The sequence below is a fragment of the Rhipicephalus microplus genome, unplaced genomic scaffold (genome assembly GCF_043290135.1).
Source record: "Rhipicephalus microplus isolate Deutch F79 unplaced genomic scaffold, USDA_Rmic scaffold_35, whole genome shotgun sequence".
Lineage (NCBI taxonomy): Eukaryota > Metazoa > Arthropoda > Arachnida > Ixodida > Ixodidae > Rhipicephalus > Rhipicephalus microplus.
This window is the reverse complement of record NW_027464608.1, coordinates 1,300,144-1,322,253: the sequence shown is the minus strand read 5'-3', so window position 1 is coordinate 1,322,253 and position 22,110 is coordinate 1,300,144. Positions and strand designations below refer to the sequence as shown.

The 22,110-nt window shown below is 43.6% G+C and overlaps 1 protein-coding gene across 1 annotated transcript in view; it reads right to left on the bottom strand.

Annotated features, from left to right (window-relative positions):
• LOC142786874 (uncharacterized) overlaps positions 1-10,988 on the bottom strand; it is a 123,577-nt gene extending 112,589 nt beyond the window's left edge. The window contains exons 1-4 of the mRNA XM_075884573.1: positions 10,603-10,988; positions 5,590-5,644; positions 3,360-3,448; positions 40-199 (exon numbers count right to left, since the gene is read on the bottom strand). Of these exons, the coding sequence (XP_075740688.1) occupies positions 40-199; positions 3,360-3,448; positions 5,590-5,644; positions 10,603-10,749 (451 nt within the window). The 5' untranslated portion in view covers positions 10,750-10,988. The remainder of the gene's footprint in view (positions 1-39; positions 200-3,359; positions 3,449-5,589; positions 5,645-10,602) is intronic.
• Positions 10,989-22,110: the final 11,122 nt, after the last annotated feature.

The following is a 22,110-nucleotide window of genomic DNA, read 5'->3' as shown; positions in this document are numbered from 1 at the left end:
ACAAGGGTACACACACATAAAACAATGAACAAGTCTAACCTGTCACTAATCTACAGAGCCTCAGGTTTACAAAGGCCCTTTTCCCTTTTCTGCCATGAAGGCTGTACAGCACTTGCACGTCATGTGCCAATACAGCCTTCATGGCATTCACACCAATTTCTCGGAGGCCACGTCCCCCAATCTGCAGGAGGTGCTTGCGCTGTAAAAAAATGCAAGAAGCATAGATGGGGTAAACGCAACAGCACATCGAAATGTTTTCATGATAAAAATCTGCAAGAAGAGGACACTGAAAACAACAACTTGAATTTTTGGGCATCATAACATTTCATTGTTTTTTTACGCTAACTTCAACTCACTTGACCTAAAATGGTTTCCACATCAGCCCTCTCACACTCAGTGTGAGAACCTTTCAGAGTCCTTCTCTGAATGCAGTTTCGCTGTTATGAAATCAAATACAACACTGTTATAACCCTTAATAAATATTGATTCTAGCTATGAAATAGTATAATTACTTTGTACAGTGCTCAAATTCCAATACACGTTTCTTCGAGGTTACTATGTCTTTGCCTGAATGTTGACCAGGAGTAGCTTCTACACGTGAAAAACGATAAAATATGTGGAATTCAAAAAGAAGCTTGGACATGTTTTTAATCAATGCATTGTAAGCAGAGCACAACAAGATAAATGAACATGATCAAGGCGTACTAAGAGGCAACCTTAGAGCGACCAAATCTTGGTCATAGATGAAACTGATAGAAAAATAAAGGTCGCACTAGATGGTCGCACCATTTGCTGTTTATATTTTTCTGTGATAGCCAACAAAGAGGCATGTCGCTATAGAAATCTCATCACAATAAACAAAGGTGCATTTTTCTTCACACTGCGAAATTGGGTGCATGTTAGATTTTTAAAAAAGTAAGAAATCGGCTAACACAAGGCAGGGTGAACTGTAGCTCAAAGTAGAGAGAGCCGCAGCGGACACGAAATAGGGTGATAAATGAACAAAATTACTGAATGTCTGTTTTAAGCAGGCTATTGCTAGTCACTGCCCATCAAACACACGATGCCGCCTACATCGTCTGCTAGCTTAGGACAGTTCACTCGGACTTCACAGACTATAGTAAATACAGTCGAATCTCATTAATTCCAACACACTTAATTCGAACTGACGCTGTGGTCCTATCAAAGCTATACCGCGCTCCGAAAATGCTCTCAGCACCCCGCCCAATCCTGCGGTGGCACTTCAGACACCTCATCGCTGTGCTTGAAGAAGAAAATGAAGAAAAGGAAAAAAAAGACTGCGGTGGAATGTTTGCCAAATGCGTATCTGCGACATTCCTGTGCCACGCTTCGGCTTTTTCTGTCCCTGCCACGTAGAGACCCTTCTCCACTTAACACTGCGCATGAAGAGAAAGAGGGGAGAAAAAGCTGTCGCAGAGAGTTGGCTCTCTCATGCCAATCTGCAACGCGCCGGTGTCACGCTTCCCTGTTTTCCGTCCCTGCTATGTAGAGACTCTTCTCCTTTCAACACCGCGCATGAAGAGAGAAAAAAAAAAGCTGCCGCGGAGTGTTTCTCTCTCGAATGCCGATCTGCTTTTCTCCAGGTGGAGACGCTCCTCCATTCTCATCATGTGCTGGCCACGCTCCGGCTGCAGCGCAGATGGTAACAGTGGAAACACAGTTGTCTTCGAAGAGTGTCAGCACTGGACATTGCCGCGCGCAACTTCTTTTGCCAGGAGAATACTGAAGCCGAAGTACAAATGCTTTGCAAACTGCACGCAAAACTTGTTGACTCGTTGCAAGGCCAACGTGTACAGGCATGTATTGACTACTTTAATTAATGACGGATGTCCTGTAATTTGTGAATAAAACTCCATGCACATGCATCACTGCATGGTGAGCCCTCCGCTCGTTTACCGTATTTACTCTATTCTACCGCGCCCTCGATTGTAACGCGCGCCCAATTTCCACGACAAAAAAAAAAAAAAACTAAGACATCGGTTGCAACGCGCACCCTTTTTTCTCGTTGGCCCGCTTGATCACACCACTCGCTAAAACGACTCTTTTTGAGAGCGTCTTCCGTTTAAATATGAAGTACGGGGGAAGCTTATGCCTATCTGACGTGCAGCAGAGCATTGCTGTCACTCTAGTTTTACCGTGGCCCGATATCAGTACACAAACTTGCTTCGCCCCCTTCTCGAGACGGTTGTGGTGCCAGGCATGTCGAAGTAAAGAGGCGTGTGATCGGCATTCCCGATTTGCCAAAGCAGGTAGCCGTTGTTGCGCCGCAAGTTTAGGAGGAACCTCTGAAGACTCTGAAGCTTTTCTTCGTACTCCTCCGGCAACTTCCGGCATATGCCCGTTCGCCTTCGGAAAGAAAAGCCTTTTCTCTTCATAAAGTTCGTTAGCCAGCACCTGCTCGCTTTAAAATGGCTCTGCATTAGCCCTTTTTCTAAGGCTAACTGCATAGCCTGCACTTGGAGCAGTTCTGTCGTCACGGGCCGCTGTGCCGCTCACTGCTTAATCACATACTCGCCGAGCAGCTCTTCAATTTGTGGAAACCGACCCTGCTGTGTTCCACTGAAGCCTTTGCGTGAATCTTTGCTGTCGACAATATTCTGCTTTTGTTTCCGCCAGTCCCACACGCACGTTTCGGGAACTTCGAATGACCGCGATGCGGCCCGATTTCTGTCCGTTCCGGCACACGCGACGACTTTTCTTTTAGAAGCAGCATTGTGGTGCACTCGTCGAGTTTTTGGAGTCGGCCCTACCATGCCGTCGATGCTAATGTACTACAAGATAACGAACTCCTCAGCACACGTATGAAGTGCCGCGCATGGGAAACACATAGGCAGAAATGACCGACGCGCCATGCCGACACACGTAGGGGGCGGCCATTTTGTAAGTGGCGATGGCAATAGAATGACCATATTCAATTTTTTTTGTCGTACTCGATTCTAACGCACATGCGATTTATGAACTCTCTTAACCGGAAAAAAGATGCGTGTTAGATTCAAGTAATTACGGTAACTCATTATTTTGAACTTCTTTTAATTTGAACAAATTTTCTGGCCTCTTTGAGTACGAATTATTCATATTCGACTGTAGTACAGTGGCTCATGAGATAACCTGACTAGTTTGTTTCCCGAAACACAGTATCTTAAAGCAGTACTAAATTTCTGCATGTTACATAGGCATATTAAAAATCAAGAAATATACACCAAAGCCACAGCCACAGCTTTACTCTGCACAGCTGCCTCTGCTGCCTCCACTTCTCCAATTGTACCAGCAGGCAGCCGGGGAAGGTCAGAGGGGCGCTGTGCTGGCTGGGCGTGCTGAGGCACGGAAAAGAGCCGTACCTCGTGCTTCAGCTGTCGCACCTCCTGCAGAACCTCTCTTTGTTGCTGCCGGATGCCAAGTTGGATCCGCAGGATCCGTAGCAATAGAGCTGAAACATACAAGAGTACATACCATATTTACTCGCACAATTTGCATCCTCACATAATTTGCTCACCAGTATAATTAGCCAGCCTGCTTTACTACAAGAAACTTTTTGCTCGCATAAATTGCCCTCCCCAACCAGCCCGAGCCACCTTGCCAGCACACACACAGACACATTTGACTTCATGATGCTCTGGTCAGGCACATCTCTTGTCGAGCAGGCGAGTGCAGTCTTACACAAAATGGACTGAGTGCAAGGTCCCTTCTTCCATGAACTTTTATGCTTTCCCTAGAATATCGAACTTGAAAACTGAAACCTGTTTATGTGTAGTCCGAAATGCCTAAAGGTTTGCCTCCTATCTTCCCGCCTCTTCCACGGCAAGAATGTATTCCCGAGACACAGCACAGATGTTGAACGCGTGCAAGGACCTGTCACATCAACCAGATGAGGCAGGTTTTCGCACTCTTTTATTTTTTTTTCGGTTTCGCCATCTGGCCATTGCGTTTTTACCGTTCCTTGTCATAGGCTACAATAATTATATACGAGGCAGATTGCTGTTATAAACTTTACCGAAGAAAACTGAAACCGTGCTACCGCTAAGCACATCAGCGTGGAGTTCTTCGACATGCAATATTCAGTATGGGAGCCAGCAGAAGAGTGCGTTGAATAAGACTTAGCATAGAAGCTTGGGTGTTGGTTAGATATCGGAGTGAACACAATGCAATAGAAGACTGGGACAAGGAATGGACACACACACACATGAAGGGCGACACACACAGCACTGTGTTGGCATCGCGCTTCCTTGTCTGCATCTTACTTTACGTTGGGTTCCCGACAATTATTGGAGAGTACTTATGTTCTCTGGTATAACCCTGTCATGGGAACTGGTTTTTGTGAGCACTGTTCGGAAGAACTTCAAGAAAATGGGGGCATTTGAACAGGCTTAGCAAACAAATGACCATCCGCTTTGAGACAGCTGTGACAGCGCCTGCAACATATATTCCCAGTTGAGCTTTTAGGCCAGCGATTCCTACTAGCTTCGCACATGACCGGATTGACAAAACAAGTACACATATTACGCGAGTATATACCGCATTTGACTCTGTAGCTTTGATGAACCAGGCAGATACACAAATTTATCCAAAACTCTATTAATTCTGTTGCAAAATTATTCAACAAACAAATTGCGATGTTATCCATGTTACTATACGATTGTGGCACTTTACTATTGCAGCTTTCCAGGAAGCACACATAGTGCAGCACCACTCGCAGTTAATTGTATGCAGTAGGTTGCTCGCAGCAACTGACTGCATGCAATGGTGAACATCTTGCATGCTTGCACCGCTGTTTCAGCATGCTGGCTGCTTCCCGTACGGCTATCAATTGATGTTCACAAAATTGGGAAGATGAAGAAAGATTACACAGTGCCCTCTGGCCACCCTATACTCCAAACCTCCAGCCAACAAACAAACAAAAGAAACAGAAGTATGCAAATGAATTCCTAATGCAGCTGGAATGGAGTGTAGTTTTCACCAATTCTGTGTGTTAAGTCAATATGGAGTGAGTTAACTCCATCAAGTAGCTTTTCTCATAACAGTGTTCACTCTATTGTAACACAAGGAGTGACTTCATAGCATCTAGAAGGAAAAATAGAATCTTCAGTATTTGATAGAAATGTGAGGCTCTACCTTAAAACAACAATAATCTGGAAAAAGAACTCATTACATTCGAAAAAAAAAAAAAGGTAGCACAGTTGATCCCCTTTACAAGAGACACTGATGTAACAGACAAACGGGGATAAGAGGCACCAGTGTGCAGGCTGACATTTGGCCCATCATGCATCAGGCACTCCGTAGATGCGCCTGTGCAGCCGGGAGCCCTGCAGTCAAGCATGCTGAGCAAGACTGTTGACCACTGTACAATGACACATTGCCACAGAATTTCAAAACTTCATTTCACAGACTTCTGCAAAAGCTTCTTACACTCTGCATAATTTTTGCACAAGCTTCTCTCATTCTTGCGTGATTTTCGTCAGAACATATAAGTCTTGGAAGTTGTATGTCCCCAAAAACTTGCACAATACAAATAGCATACATTAAAGTCTATCACTTAATACGTGCATAGTGTAACAATGAAAGGAAACTCACGCATGGTTTGCTCCGAGCCTTCCCCGTGCGATGCCTCCTTGAGCCTTGGAGAGCACTGTACAGCTAGAGCAAAGTAGCATCAATCCAGTGTTAATGGCAGGTTAACAAGACAACAAAACTAACCCCCATATTCATAAACGCTCCCTGACTCGACTTTCACCCTTCACTTGACAGAGTTGAGCACTGTGCCGCTGCTCGTTTGAAAGCGACGCTGCGCTACTCGAGAATCACAGCAGATTATTGCTGACATGCAGCAATTTTCTCTGCTTAGAGACGGCGCTCCCATCAGCCATCTCAAGTGAAGGTGAAGCGTTGAGTGGAGGGACGTTGTAGAATACGGGGGTAAGATTGGTTGCAAGAACACTACAATAGACACACTTAATTTTTACACTTCATCTATATTGTACAGCTACACACATTCTGCATCCTTATAATGCAACATATACATACAGGCTTATAAAGTAAACACTGTAGGCTGCTCAAATAACACCTACACAAAAAAATTACCCAAAAGTGGCCATGCGCAAAGTACTTTTATTTGAAACTCACAAAACTTTTGTGGTGATGGAGAATAAATAAGACAGGTTACGCTTGGAGGCACATGAGACCTTCGCAGCTTTCATAAAGTACAAAAAACAATATGGTATGTATGTGTGTATGTACGCATGAAGCTTCAGCCTTTACATACGGTTTCTTGAAAGAATCGACTATGAATTTTATGGCACCTGTGTCCTTCAGCGCAATTGAAAGCCTGCTGATCAGTGTGTGCAATTGTGGAATAGTTACATGGAAAATGGCGTGAAACACCTAAAATCAAATTTTTCTAGCTAGGAAATATGCAGCTGTGTATACACAACACACGCTGCAAACAGTGGGAGGTGACCACAAGAGTGATTTGAGTGTAAGCGGCAGTATTCCGCATTCATGCACCCCGCCATTTTCAACTGTTGCCCAAAAGCAGCACCACTTCAGCGTGATACTTTTTTTTTTTACATCATAAACAGCACGGAATACAGCGAGGATGAAAACAACATATGCAATTAAATTTTGAGCATTATTTATGGTGCACATGATTGATTGATTGATATGTGGGGTTTAACGTCCCAAAACCACTATATGATTATGATAGACACCGTAGTGGAGGGCTCCGGAAATTTAGACCACCTGGGGTTCTTTAACGTGCACCTAAATCTGAGCACACAGGCCTACAACATTCCCGCCTCCATCGGAAATGCAGCCGCCGCAGCCGGGATTCGAACCAGCGCCCTGCGGGTCAGCAGCCGAGTACCTTAGCCACTAGACCAACGCGGCGGGGATGGTGCGCATGAAAAAAAAAATAGCCTTTGTACAACGACGAATGCATAATTTGCCTTCACGGACCTTCTGTTAGGCTGCACCACATACATATTTTTTGTGGCTTTCAAAAGAAATTTGAAAAAAAAATAATAACCGTGTTTACTCTCGTCATGAGCGCACTCACTAAGTCACCCTCATTTCAGTCGCCAAAATTTTGAATTTTTTTTTCTTCCACATATTAAACACACACCTTACGTTCATCCGCTGAAGTCCCACGGGCTCCCCCCCCCCCCTTGCCGCCTTCGCTCGCTGCCACGTGCCATTTTATTTTTGTTTCTATTTGTTCACGGAACGTCCCCTGTCTTTTTTAATTATCTCTTGTAACATGTGTGGCGTTATCTTGTTCCCGAGGTGCCACAGGTGCTCTGCTATGTAGATGCACCATTAAACTAGTATTTTTGATCAACTGTGCATTTCTGATGTTTACCTTGCAATTACGTAAAACTGGCATGCTTCTTGATCTACGATACACATGTGGCTTGTCTCACTTTGAAGGAAATGTTAGCATACAATGGTGTAAATGCTTAGAATTTGAAATATTGGGGCAGCAGCACACCGGAGATGATCATATGGTAAAGAAACAAGTGCTGCCTTATCCGTCAATAAATTTTGCGAGCTAAAAAAAGTACAAAAGCACAGCGAGGCTATGATGTGGTTCAACCTGTGGATTCGCTTCATTTATCACGCCATATGATGAAGCTTCCTTTGTTAAAACTGCTCAGATAAGAAAAAAAGTTTGCTGTCCAATACAGCAACTATACAAAGTGTGCACATGCATCTCGCAGCGCCTTTTCGTCACTTCCGAAATGCGCCACCAACATGCCCGGGCACCAACCGAATCTATCGCCTACAACTGCCATGTTGTCTCCTCGTGCTTGCACCCGTTTAGTTTTGCCTCACGATGCAAGTTTGAGAAATTATGAGCTGCTAGTGAGGCAAGTTGATTTAGTAGTCCACGCAGAGGGAGCAGAGCTTAGGGTGTTTCTTCGCTGAAAGTTATAACCTAAAATTGAGAACGCACATTCCGATTTTCCTAAAAGTACCAGCGTATTTGGCTGGTGCAGATTAACAAAAGCTACTTGAAGAAACTTTGCAATATTTGCATCTTCAGGTGCAACTTCATTACGGGTAAGTGCCATAGCCAAGTATTTACCTGCAAACAGATATAGCTTACCAAGATACTGTACATAGAAACTTGTCCGCAGTTAAAATCATGATGGCGAGGAAGGCGGTTAAAATCGTGATGGTGATCGCGGAGATTTGGTATTGCATTGAAACAAACTATAAAGAATGGGAAACAATATTAGTTCACTTTGAAGTATAGCCGATCGGTTCAAGTTGGGCGTCAGGATTTTTTTTAATTAGTCAATTAATTCTATACACGGTCTCTATCATGTTCAGTGACTCCACTGTACATTAGCGTACAACAAAAGCAAAATACAAAGTGAAAAGTGTGTTAAAGCATACGCGAAAAATAAAGTGATGACTGGCATTACCGCGGCACACACCACGCAAAGTCCCTATCTGCCTTGTATAATATTTTCCTCGACTATTTCCACAAATTTCAATCAAAGAGGCTCAAGCTCAACATCAGCACTGTTTAAAACACTTGGGGGGAGGGGGGGGGGGGGGCATTGCTACTTTGGTGACGTAGGCCGTGACAATATATTCATACTATTATATCTCTTGTAAACTTGCCTAGCTCTGCACGACTAGTTTTCGATGGGAGCAGCTGCGCTTCGCACAACCACTCTTAAAATTGCGGCTCGAGAGATTTTGAGCTTTCACTTGTTTTTGGGCCAGGCAATTTGTAGTGAAAGCAAGATAATAGGCCCTCATAGGTTGTGGCGGGCAGCCGGTGTACGCCGTGGCTGGTATATGTGTCGCACATCTTGATTATCTGGTCTTGTATCGAGTGAACGAGCGAGGCCTTCCTAATCCAATGAGCTCATTAAAGTAAGACAACAAAAAACCACAATGCTTCCACATCGTTCACAGCAACAGATGACGAGCCCCCAACAAACCGCACTGCAGCACATGAACTGCCATAGGTACCCAGGGAGTTACCCGGGCATGGCGGGAGAGGGCGACAACGGCAGAAGTGACATCACAAGAACACTATGTATAAAGGGGACATTTAAAGACTTTTTTCCCATTTTTAAACTTCGTGCACTGTTCTGTCACAATTTATAGCTCAGAATAGTTGTATTTTGAAAAGGGCACTAATTCATAAGCCCAATGGTTCAAGGATGGGTGCATTTAGGGGGCCCATTCTACGTTTTACTTATGCCCTTCAAGAACTTGCTTACAGGGCCAAAGTCCTGTTTCAGAAAGAACACGCTAGTGCGTGGCCAGCAGTCCGTCAAGCATTAGTGCTGGTGAGATTTGGAAATGCAGCGCATGAGCATCCTCATCTGCTACTTCTCTGCTCATGCTCTCGGGGCTTACTTGCGAGGCACGGTCCTTCGCACTTTTCATTTTCACACTGTAAATCAACTGATACCAACTCTGCCTTCCATTATTTAATAAACCAATATTTCATGGTCACGAGGACGAGCTTAAAATGTTTGCTACATCAGACCTGAACAACATTTTGAGTCATCGAAACTTGCTAGTTGCAGCGAGCATTATGCGAAAAATATGATGTGCTTTACGGTGAGAACTTGCAAAACACTGCAGCAACGATTAAAATCATGCATTTTTTGTGCTCACAGGAAATCCCTGAAGCAGGAGGCACTGGGCTAGATAAATTGCACAGCTAAAATACGGATGCGCTTTCCAATGCTGTCATGCGTACATGCGGAGAAATGGCAGACAAAACTGGGCGCACCCCGATTCTATGCGCATGCGTCCCATTCACAAGCCTCGCTGCCAGTTAGCACAACATGGCTCACTGTCCATGAGCTCGCTTGTTTCCTGTAACAGTGGACCATACGGTACACCTATTTAAAAACGAGGATAGAATGTATATAATGGAGCATCTGATGAAGCCATGATGATGTGTTGCTGATGAAATCTGGAACTCTAGTTAGTACCCTTATTGTTAACCAGCCGACCGACTAGAAAAAAGATTTGCGACTGAAATGATGGCATCTACACCTGCCCTTAAAGGGACACTGAACAAAGTTTTTGCCGCCGAGATTTTCAGCCAAAGCAAAAGATTGGGCCATGAAATTCATAGACAATAATAATTTCAAGCAGAAACTACAAAAACATACTGAATTTAATGAGCCTTTTACAAAATGCCGCGTCTAGCTCTTAGACACGGCGTTTTCTAAAAGGTCGCGACATTTATTTTTCAAGTTTTTTTTTTGTTATTCAAGACAAATCTACGGTGCATTGTTCACAGAAAACAAAATTGCTTCGGTAAGATTTCTTTGCGAGCAGCTTACTAATTTTAAGGCAGGCGCGTTGATTCGTGAACTGAAGGATGCGAGTGATGGATCTTGCCTGCTAGTGGCTAGGCGACAAAGGCTTTACCTCATGTCCTGGTGTAGCTAAGTCACGCAAATGGAGCAGAAAATGTGCATTATCATTTATTTCACCTAAATATCACACGTATGTGACTTATTGCCGGTGACAGGTGATCAGGATGAAGTCGACAAGTTGCAAATCTGAACAAGAATTCACTCGAATGAAAAACCAACCTATACTCACGTGCACGGTGAAGTCGAACACGTCGTCCGTCAATGTTGTCGCTGATGCCCGAAGGAAAAGAGAAGAGGACAAGCGACGGGGTCGTCTCTTTCTATAAAGTCGGCGGAACTGCCAGAACGGCCAACACAAAAGGCATCGGGTTGACATTCCTCCATCTGGGCATCAGTCGCTCCACCCGGGCATGCAGCTGCTACTGGTTCTACTACTATCCTCTTCCCCGTGCCTCTTCCCGACATTGCAGTGTTGCTGCCATACTCGCGAACCTTTTTAAATTAAAGCACGCAATCATGTATTATCGTGCGCCATACTAAACTTAAAAACAGTGCGCCGGTACATGAGATCACGAAGCGCGGTCCACGCCATCACAAGAGCAATTAGAGAAATGAAACAAAGAAAACAAAAATGTATAAAATATTTTGTCTCAATACGATCCGCAATCCAGTTTCCTGCAGCGGCTTTTGGCTCTGTATGGACGGCCAAGCCAGTGCCAAGCCAAGCTTGCGTCCCTGATCAGCTGTTTGTTTCCATCGAGAGTTCAACATCTGACAACGGCTCAACAGTGAACTGGCAATTTGTTTAGATGATATTGTTAAAGGGCTTGAAATTAAATATTTCTCTACGTACTACTGCTGTACTTTTCCTCTCTGTTTCCTGATCACAGTGATGAGATTGAGGAGGTTACAATTTAGAAAACAGCAAGTGCAGCTCAAGCATTGCTAGTATCGCTGTTTCGGTAATAAAATGTTACAAAGATTTTGCCCCGCGACCTGCTTGCCGTGTTCAAGCACCCAGTAGAAATTTACGGGGCCGCGTTTGAAAGAGTTGAATAAAATTGCAATATTACGAAAGAAAGGCTCTGAAGCAACATCGCATTTTATCAGGCCTACACCTCCCACACCTAGACGAGTAAAACTCGTCGATATTGTCTTGCAAAGCTGTGTATAATATTTAAAACACATTCTTTAGCCCACGATGAATTATTCTCTCGTGTGGCTTCTCCATTTGGTACTGTCATGTTAACTTAAAAAGGCAACTTTCCATATTTAGTCTCTTTAGATGTTGCAAAAGCTTGACACGTGGTGTGTATGCCATACTCATAATTCTCCTCTTAACCTCGGTCCGCCTCTTTAAACAGCGTCGCATTTTATTGTTCGCAATTGTGTTTGTTTTATACTGTAAGCGAGGTGCGTGATTTCATCAGTATTCACGAGTGTTCCCTGACTATACAAACACGTGCGTCTTATTTGGTGTGGTGCACGTTTGTATGTAGCAAAAAATGTCATTTCGTCAGCGTGTGTCTGCATACACTTGCATGCCCTGCAGTACGTGTACATAATTAATGCAGTAAGGACTGCAATGCATAGCCTTGCATGGGACATATATTCCATGCACCCTCAGAGAAATGTTGTTTGTTATGAGCCTACTGTTTATCATTACATTTTTTTTTCGTTAAAGTTTCATCTCCATATAAAGCAGCTGTATACAGGCACGAGCTTCAGCAGCTTCCTCGTTGTTCCATTTTAAATAAAAACACCAAGGCTACCCGAATCAATGATCTGTTTGCTATCATTACTGTTATGTGTTCTACGATGTACACAAGGACAGTAGTATACAAAAAATAGGGAGGGAATTGAATGCCCTGCCTGCATGGCTGCGCCGTTTCACAAGATCAGGCGCTGCGCTGTGAAGCTTCCTACCGGCCTGCAGAAATTCAAGGGAGCGTACAATAGCGTGGTTCAAGAGGACTTGTGGGGAATACTAGACACACTGGGTGTAAAGGATGGAGTCACTAATCGTTTAAAGGAAATCTATAAAACTAACAAGGTAGTTAAAAAGTGGAAAAAACAGGTATCCAAGCCCACAGTGGTGAAACGTGGACTTAGGCAGGCGTGCCCACTGTCACCCTTCTTATTCATGATGTACCTACAAGGATTAGAGGCCAGATTAGAGGCAAGGGGACTTGGCTTCAACCTCTCTTTAGTCAAACAAGGAAAACTCATTGATCAGGCACTACCAGCATTAACCTACGCAGATGATATAGTGCTAATGGCCGACAACAAGGAAGATTTGCAGAGGTTGATGGACATCTGCGGTAATGAGGGAGATAGGTTAGATTTTAGATTCAGTTAGGAAAAATCAGTAGTCATGATTTTTAATGATAACAAAGGTAGTGAGCTTAGAATACAGGAAGTCACGCTAGAGATAACAGATAAATAAAAATAACTGGGCGTATGGATAAGCAATGGGACCGAGCACCTGAGGGAACACGAAATATGCGTGACGACTAAAGATAACAGGAATGCAACAGTGATGAAAAATAGGGCACTGTGGAATTACAATAGGTATAATGTTGTGAGAGGAATATGGAAAGGGGTCATGGTTCCTGGGCTGACGTTCGGCAACGCGGTCTTGTGCATGAGGTCAGAAGTTCAAGCAAGATTAGAAATTAGGCAACGTGAAATATTTAGGCTTGCTTTAGGAGCTCACGGGAATACACCAAAACAGGGAGTACAAGGTGATATGGGATGGACATCATTTGATGGCAGGGAAGCTAGCAGCAAGATAAAATTTGAGAAGCGATTGAGAGAAATGGGGGAGGAGCGTTGGGCTATGAAGGTTTTCAGCTTTTTGTACATGAAGAATGTCAATACAAAATGGAGGAAGCGAACCAGGAAATTGACTGGTAAATACTTAGAAAACAGCAGGTGGCCAAACCAGAAAGAACTATCGGTTAAAAAGGAACTGCAGGAAACGGAGACTGACATGTGTAGAATTGGCATGATTAAGAAGTCCGCACTAAAGATCTATCGAACTTTTAAGCAGGAAATTGCCAAAGAAAGAATCTATGATAATACTCAGGGTAGTTCTCTTCTGTTTGAGGCCAGGACGGGAGTATTGCGAACCAAGACATATCGGGCCAAATATGAAGAGGTAGACACAATATGCAGTGCGTGCGAAATGAAAGAAAAAACTGCCGAACACTTGACAATGCTGTGTAAAGGGCTTCACCTTATAGTTCAAGATGATGGCGCAGAGTTTTTCAAAGCACTGGTATTTAGGGACAGGGAGGGCAAAATAGACTTTAAGCGGGTAGACTTAAGTAGAAGGAGGTTATCTGATTGGTGGCTAAAGTCAAGGCACGATTGAAAATTAAACCCTTCACTTCAAAGTACCCGTCCAACTTTACTATTTAAAGGGGAAAAAAAATCTTGTGGTTAGTTCACTAAGCATTACGGCAAGGTGACGTTAGCCGCCGTCCGATCTAAAGGGTACAGTCACATCCATCCATCTATCCAGCCAAGAATATGCTCTCTGGCTTGTTGCTCCAGGCCTAGTCAGGTAGATTTTCTGGCCTCACCGTTGAATTGTTTGCTCGGGTTGTGGCTTGCAAACATTGCGGTTTTGGGTTTCGTATCATCTTGTTCCGTCATCATGTCCTCCAAGTGGAGGACATGTCGCAGTGTGAGGAGGGAGTACGACAAGGCCCTGATAGAATGAGGTATCAGTCTTACCAGGCAGGCGGTTGAGAGCGCACCGAGGCAGCTGACGCACACCAGCACTATCCGCTTCCTGTATAATACAGGCTAGGGAATTATAGAAACACAGAGCAGAAATCAACTCTTGTGCCTCTCTCATGCACTCATAAGGCGGAACCTGCTTCGAACACCGAGGACCGAGCTAAGCAACACCATGCGTGACGATAAATCATGGTCTCCTATTGCAATAATGATTAAGGCACGCATGCAACTTAAACCATTGTCACGCAAGATGAATTCACAACACGATCGAAGTGAACCCAAGGCACGTGCTGATTATTATGTACGGTACTAGCGCTAAATTCATGCAGACGTTTAGTTTGCGCTGCAGTAGGCCTAGTTGAAGGAATGGCCACAGCTACTGCTGTGATGGAGAACGGGCTCATTAACATCTTATTGTAGATTAAAACGGCTTACCCCGAAATGGCTGGGAGTGTCACGCTATCCCTAGCAGTGGCACATGCAGTTGCATATTTAACGATTACAGAAATGGCGTACCGATTTCCAAAGCACCTATCAATACTTCCGTCAAGGCGTAGCACCAAACACTTTATCGCACATTTCGGGAAACATTCCTTTTTCTCCCAATCTGGTGGCTAGGCATGACTACGCCCAAGAATAAGCATGTTATTATGTATGTCGGAGGTATTTTCATCTGATCCCTGAAAAATTATTTCCCTAAACCCATGGAAAAAAAAGAAAATGGAATTTGCACCTGTCATCATATTGCACCCCATCACAGGAATGGGATCAGATTGGCCTGGCGCTCAATACTCTCTTACGCTTAATCAGAGCTCGGTCTGGCACCAGCTTCAGACAAAACCATTTATAATCTCCTGTCTGGCACATCTGTTTTACTCTGCTCTCTCTCAACCAGAGTGCACCATGTACCTGTGGTTCACCCCTGGTGGATCTTTTTCACTGTTTGTGAATTGCACACAAAGCCCTTACTGGTAGATCCTATTCCCAATTTTTCACTATTCTCACGGGAGGCCACTCTTTGGGCAGCTTACATCACGACATGTGCGTGTCATGATGTCAGTGCCGTCTTTTTCAGAGTCGGCGCCGTCTTTTCTTTCTCTTTTGCTCCTTCCCTGTCCTGTGTTTCTGGTGTTGCGCTGCAAACAAGTGAAGATGTTAAAGAACACCAGATGTTCAAAATTTGCTTCTCAATAATATATCGTGGTTTTGGGAATTAAAACCCCAGATATATTGAAAGAAGATGCATGAAAAGGGAAGGATGATATTGGAAACTGGCAAAAAAGGGATGACAGACTTCTTAAGCTATGCTGCCATTGAGATTTTCAGCTGTTCACGCAATTCTCACACGTGGCTTTGATGCAGCTATGCACATATCACACAAGCATGCTGACTGTACAGTTAGTATAACTGCAACCTTCATGTACCCAGCCTTCATGTACCCTCTATGACATTTCAGAACATCTGAGTCAGTGTTAGCATCAAGTTATGTTCTTCATGCTGGGGAACCAGTGTGATGAGTTACCATTTCTACAGAATGAAGCCCTGTCTACCTGGAACAAGCTGCAAGATATATAACTAAACGGCCCTTTTCAGGGCCAGTCAATCTCTGTCCGGCTTGGATGCACCAACTGATTCCCTTTATCATCAACCCTCAATAAAACTAGCAAATGTTTGTACATGTGCAAGCAGTGTCATTCAATATCTTAGGAAATGCTTGTGAAGCAATTTCAAGGAGAATCGTTTTTTTGATCTCATAGTGAGGCATTAGGAACACCTTAGTCACACCAAATGCCATTATTCAATGAGAGGAACAAGAGAAATATTGCACTGGGAACTATGAAGTAAACAAAAAAAAATGTTTTCAGATACTGCGAGATCATTTCATAAAAAAGCTCAGAAGTTGCTATGTGTGGCCACATTTAATCTGTGCAAGCATCGTGTGGTTACTAAATTCTGTACCAAACATAGGTTCAGCTTTCTAGAATAGACCACGCTGCACAAGCTAGCTCAGTGCATGCACTTCTGTACCCTGCCAGAGAATATTTTTACCACCAGTATGTTGTAACGTGAAGTGAAATGGTGATTGCATACTAGGGCACGTCTTGCAGGACCCCAATAAAGTTGTTTCACTTGATCGGTTGGTGTGCTGTAAGCAGAACATTTTCAAGAAAAATCGTATAGTTTGGAGGAGGACTTAAGCAAGGAAAGGTGTAGATAAAACACTGGATTCACTGGCATTATCCTCACCAAGTATAACATTGTTTTTCTGGTGAAGCTTTGTGTCTGAACAGCGAGCAGGATAAGCTGGTAAAAACATGCAAAATGGGAAGTCTAGCACAGCAATCTGTGCAGTACTGCTCATTTCATGGAGCATTAATTTCACAGGCTTTGCTCATTGTTAGCGTTAAGCCTATATTATGTCCACTGCAGGGTGGAAGCCCAATCAATGTTCCCTGTCCTGTATGAGCCAATTACATATTATGGCTGATAATTTCTTGATCTCATTGGAACTAATCACCTGCCATCCTCTGCTACATTTCATGTGTCCTAATATAAATTAATTGACATTACTGACCTGTCATCCATCTTTTTTTCTCATTCCCAACTAATGCATTCATTTTTGATAAACTCTGCTTTCTTTTCATGTCTTAATATTATGCTAGCCTTTTTTCATTTTTCTGAAACATTATCTTTGCTCAGAAGCTAGAAGTTATCAGAAAGAACATAACGACATTCTACCTCCTGAGCATATGGCATCATCAATACAAAAATGTAATAAAAGTGAGAAAACATCCTATCTATATAAGAGGCCCTAAAATACTGCAGGAGGCAACAAATAAACTGGTATTTGTATCAAGGCAGTGACAAAAACTTTGACTACTGTCACTTATTCTGATTCTTGGGACATCTTTTTTAGTACATCATAACACATAATTACACATTTACACAATTTACACAGAGGAATTGCCACCACGTGCATTGAGGCCACCCTTCAGAAGTCATGTGAGCACAAGGATGAGGTAAGCCTTAAAAACCAGATTAAAAGACTAAAGGATGCTGGATATCCCAACAGCACCATCACACCCGTGTGCTAAACCCTCCTGCAGAAAGTCAAGTTAAACAAAACAGGACCAAAATAAAAACAGAATGACCAAAGATCTTTGCATGCTATACCGTACGTACATAAGGTGTTTCACAATATAAAGAAAATAGCGAGCCGATATGATTTTATCTTGTTATTTGCCATCCCTTGCAAGTTTTCAAAAGTGTGTGTACTAAAAAGCAACAGGAATAGCCATTATTTCACCATTCGTCACGAGATCACGAGAATAGGTATACTGAATGCCAATATAATGTTGTGTATGAGATACTATTGACACGTGGAAACGTAAACATAAGACAAACTGGGCAATGCCCCAATGTTTGAGCAAGACAGCATGCTTAAAATGTTAAGAATGGCTATGGTAGTCGCATGGCCATACACTGTAAAGAATGTAAGTGCAGCTCTATGTTTCATAAAACACTGTTTTTGAAAAAAGCAAGAATAAGAAATGAAAGAGAGACTGTGAAAGCATTTTCTTGTCAGGAAGGCCATGGATCAGTGCATCCGTATACCTTCACTCATCCATTCGGAGAGAGAGTATTCTTTTCTCAGTTAAGATTATATTATCATGGTCTCACATGTGTCGTTGTGCATGAGCACTGTTCTTGTACTCTGTAAAAAAGTGGGCGTAGTACCTTCAATAAAATTTAGTTGGCAGTCAGCGCTCTTTCCTGTCCTTTTTGTCTCTTCCTGAACTTCTCTGACTGTTACTAGAACACAACCACGATGAACCAACTTGCCCAGATTAAGCTATTGTTGACGAAAAGTCAGAGCATGAAAATACTTCAGGGGCTCAGAACCTCCTCACTACCCGTCTAGTTACGGCCCTGGTCTATGTGTTCCGAGAGTGAAGCACTAGTGGAGCTATCTAACTACCTAACGGTGAGGAGGGTTTGTGTATACTCGAGCTTGTTTCATGACATGGTGAGAGGTGGCAGGTTGTTGAAATAATATGCTGTGTGGGAGGTCAAGATTTTGATTGAGAACACTGAGTATGAGCCAGTGACATTAGGCGTTCAAGACTTTTTGCGATATTCACTCTAGCATAGGACCTTGGTTGGTGGTTGACGTGTGCATTTGATCACATTGTATTCTTCCATCATAATTTTTTTGCCACTTGGCGTCGACGCTCTTGGGTTGTACCAAAGTAATTAAGCATCCAGCTACAAGTATCTTCTGTCAGTGTTTCAATGAAGAGCTGAATATGAGTAATAGCTTCCATCGATACTTCTGGCATTGGTGTATGCACATTTCTTTCGAAGTTCTCTTGTAAAAAAGGCATTAAAGGTATGTTTTTGTGACTTTTTAGTGTTGGCCAGAACTGCTGGTGTGTCCGAACGGCTCTTCTATTGGTTGTGGTGTTGTCTTGTTCAGGGCCACAGAGCTTTCAGTCTTTTTTTATATTTGCCTTCACAGGAATGCTCTTTGCATGCTTCTTCAGTACTTTGTATTATTCCTAAAGCATTGACTTCCAGATTTTGATTGTGGTGCTTTAATCTAGTGTTCAACTTCACGCTAGCTTCATTTGCACGCAAAGCAAGAACTCAGGAGTATGGTAACTTTTGCTATGGGTTTTCCCTTCTTCAGCTTACTGTATTTTTGCCTGTGTTGTCTAAGCGCTGACAGCCTCGTGCGACAGCTTTTTTTTTTGTGCACTTATTGTGTGCCAATGACTTATTTGCCTCCTCAGCTAAAGACTTTTTGTATTATAAGAGAAAGCTCTGTCTGTATTGCTTTTGTCATTTGCTGATGGTGTATCTTCAGTATCTTTTCTCAGTGTACACTATACTTGAATGGAAGAGCAGCATGACTACCTTCAGCTGTTAGCAGGCTTTTAGCTGCTGTAATACTGATTGATGCTCCTTTCTCGGGCGTTCTATTTTGGATGGTTGGCATGTCATTGCTTCTTTTAAACTTTAAAACTGCAGGTGCACCTTTTTCTGGTTACACCTGGTATATTTTTCCAGTGGTTATATATATATATATATATATATATATATTGCTAACTTGAGAAACAAGGCCTCTTTACGTTAGGTGCACATCAGGTGGGAAGAGTACTTCTATTACTTGCCAAGATTGTGGCCCCTTATGGTGGGAATCATAATGCACTGTTGATGTGTCAAATTCACATAGCATAATTCCAAGGCACTCGATCAATATCCAAGGAAGAAAATTATGTTCTTTTGCGTGAGTTTCAGCAACTCATAGTAATTTGTATGTAAATGAATACTTCATCATTCTTGGCTGTCATGTTTTATGGAAGCACATGTGCTTCATTAATAACAAAAAAACACGCACGCTCACGCCACTGCAGTGGCGTGAGCGTGCGTGTTTTTTTTTTTGTTATTAACGATTTGCCCTACGCATTCACGTTTCTTCTTTTTTTGTGTGTCGTACTTCTCGTATCGCGCAGCCTACCGTTTTGGGCACACGTAAAAAAAGTACATAAAAAAGATGCGTTCCACGCCGAAATTCGCGTTCGCAACGAGCTGGGCACCGACAGGGTGCCCTACGACGCCCACACACTCCGCAACACCTTACCAACCGTTCGCTGCGATGTTGTTGGGAATTCGTGTGGTCGTTGCATGAATATAGCGCGTGCGTGCGTGCGCACGCGCGTCTGTGTGTTAGATCACGGCAACTGCATATGTTGTATGATTCAGTCACCATAACGCAACTGACGACCCCCGCTCTTCCCACACGTCAAGCAGCAGCAAGTGCCGTTAACCGTACTGTGCTGTGAACGCAAAACAGATTCGAATAGGTCGCGTAGATAGCTAGCCCGACACATGATACGATAAGATTTGCGTCAGATATTCGACGTCTACATGCACGCGTAAGACAGCGGTATCCGCAGCAGCTTCGTCATACGTACGGATAGCACCGCATCGGACGTCACGTCTGACAGAGAAACTTGATCGGTAATTTTTTCTCACTTAAAAAGTCTACCTTGCACAACTTCAACCAACGATTATGCATTTCAACGAGCTGTGCATGGTTTAATGATTGATTGATTGATATGTAGGGTTTAACGTCCCAAAACCACCATATTATTATGAGAGACGCCGTAGTGGAGGGCTCCGGAAATTTCGACCACCTGGGGTTCTTTACCGTGCACCCAAATCTGAGCACACGGGCCTACAACATTTCCGCCTCCATCGGAAATGCAGCCGCCGCAGCCGGGATTCAAACCCGCGACCTGCGGGTCAGCAGCCGAGTACCTTAGCTACTAGACCGCCGCGGCGGGGCATGGTTTAATGACGAAAAGATAGTTCTAATATTGTGCCCGGCACATATATTACTCTCTCTCTAACTTGAAAACTCGGCGCGTGAGTTGGGGCCAGAACAGCGCCAAAAAGCAGCACACGCAGAAATTGGCTCATATTCTAATATTATGACATCGTGATGTTGACTTTTCAGCTGACGCCGGCAATAACGTTCAAACGGCGGGCCAATAATGCCGGTCTTATTGGATGGCTCCGCCCATATTGGCTGCTACTTGCACAACCTGGCCCGATGTGTCCGTTTTAATAGGCCGGCACAGCCTATATGGGCGGAAAGTTCTGAAAGCTGGCCCAATATAACCAATCTAATAGACTGGCACAGCCATCATTGGCGGAATGTTGTTAATGCTGGTCCAACATAGCCGTTCTATTCGGCTGGCACAACCAATATTGGGGGTACGTTGTCAACGCTGGTCCAACGTCGCCGTTCTATTTGGCTGGCATAGCCAATCTTGGCGGTACGTTGTGAAAACTGGGCCGTTCATGGGCCAGGCAATGCCGATCTATCCCCAATATTGGGCCAACCTTCTGTGCTGCCTGGGTACAGACTCGACAACTAGATACTCCGCAACTGGAAACTCCAGAACTAGAAACTCCACAACTAGAAACTCCACAACTAGAAACTCCACAACTAGAGACTCCACAACTAGAACCTCCACAACTGGAAACTCCGCAACTAGAAACTCCACAACTAAAAACTCCAGAACTTGAAACTCCGCAACTAGAAGCTCCACAAATAGGAACTCCACAACTAGAAACTCCGCAACTCGAAACTCCACAACTAGAGACTCAAAAACCAGAAACTCCGCAACTAGAAACTCCACAACTGGAAACTCCACAACTGGAAACTCAACAACTAGAAACTCCACAACTAGAGACTCCACAACAACAAACTCCACAACTAGAAATTTCACAACTAGAAACTCTGACACTAGAAACTCCGACTAGAAACTCCACAACTAGAGACTCCACAACTAGAGACTCGACAACTAGACACTCCGCTACTGGAAACTCCAGAACTGGAAACTCCACAACTAGAAACTGCGCAACTAGAAACTTCACGACTAGAAACTCCACAACTAGAACCTCCACAACTAGAAACTCCGCAACTAGAAACTCCACAACTAGAAACTCCCCAACTTGAAACTCCACAACTAGAAATTCACAAAAAAAAACTCCACAACCAGAAACCCCGCAACTAGAAACTCCGATTACAAACTGCACAACCAGGGACTCCACAACTACAGACTCCACAACTAGAGACTCCACAACCAGAAACTCCGCAACCAGAAAATCCACAACTGCAAACTCCACATCTAGAAACTTCACAACTAGAGACTCCGCAATTGAACCTCCGCAACTAGAAACTCAACAACTAGAGACTCCACAACTAGAAACTCCACAACTAGATACTCCCCAACTAGAAACTCCAGAGCTAGAGCCTCCGCATTTGAAACTCCGCAACTAGAATCTCCACAACGAGAAACTCCACAACTAGAAACTCCACAACTAGAGCCTCCGCAATTGAAACTCCGCAACTAGAAATTCCACAACTGGAAACTCAACAACTAGAAACTCTACAGCTAGAAACTCCACGACTAGA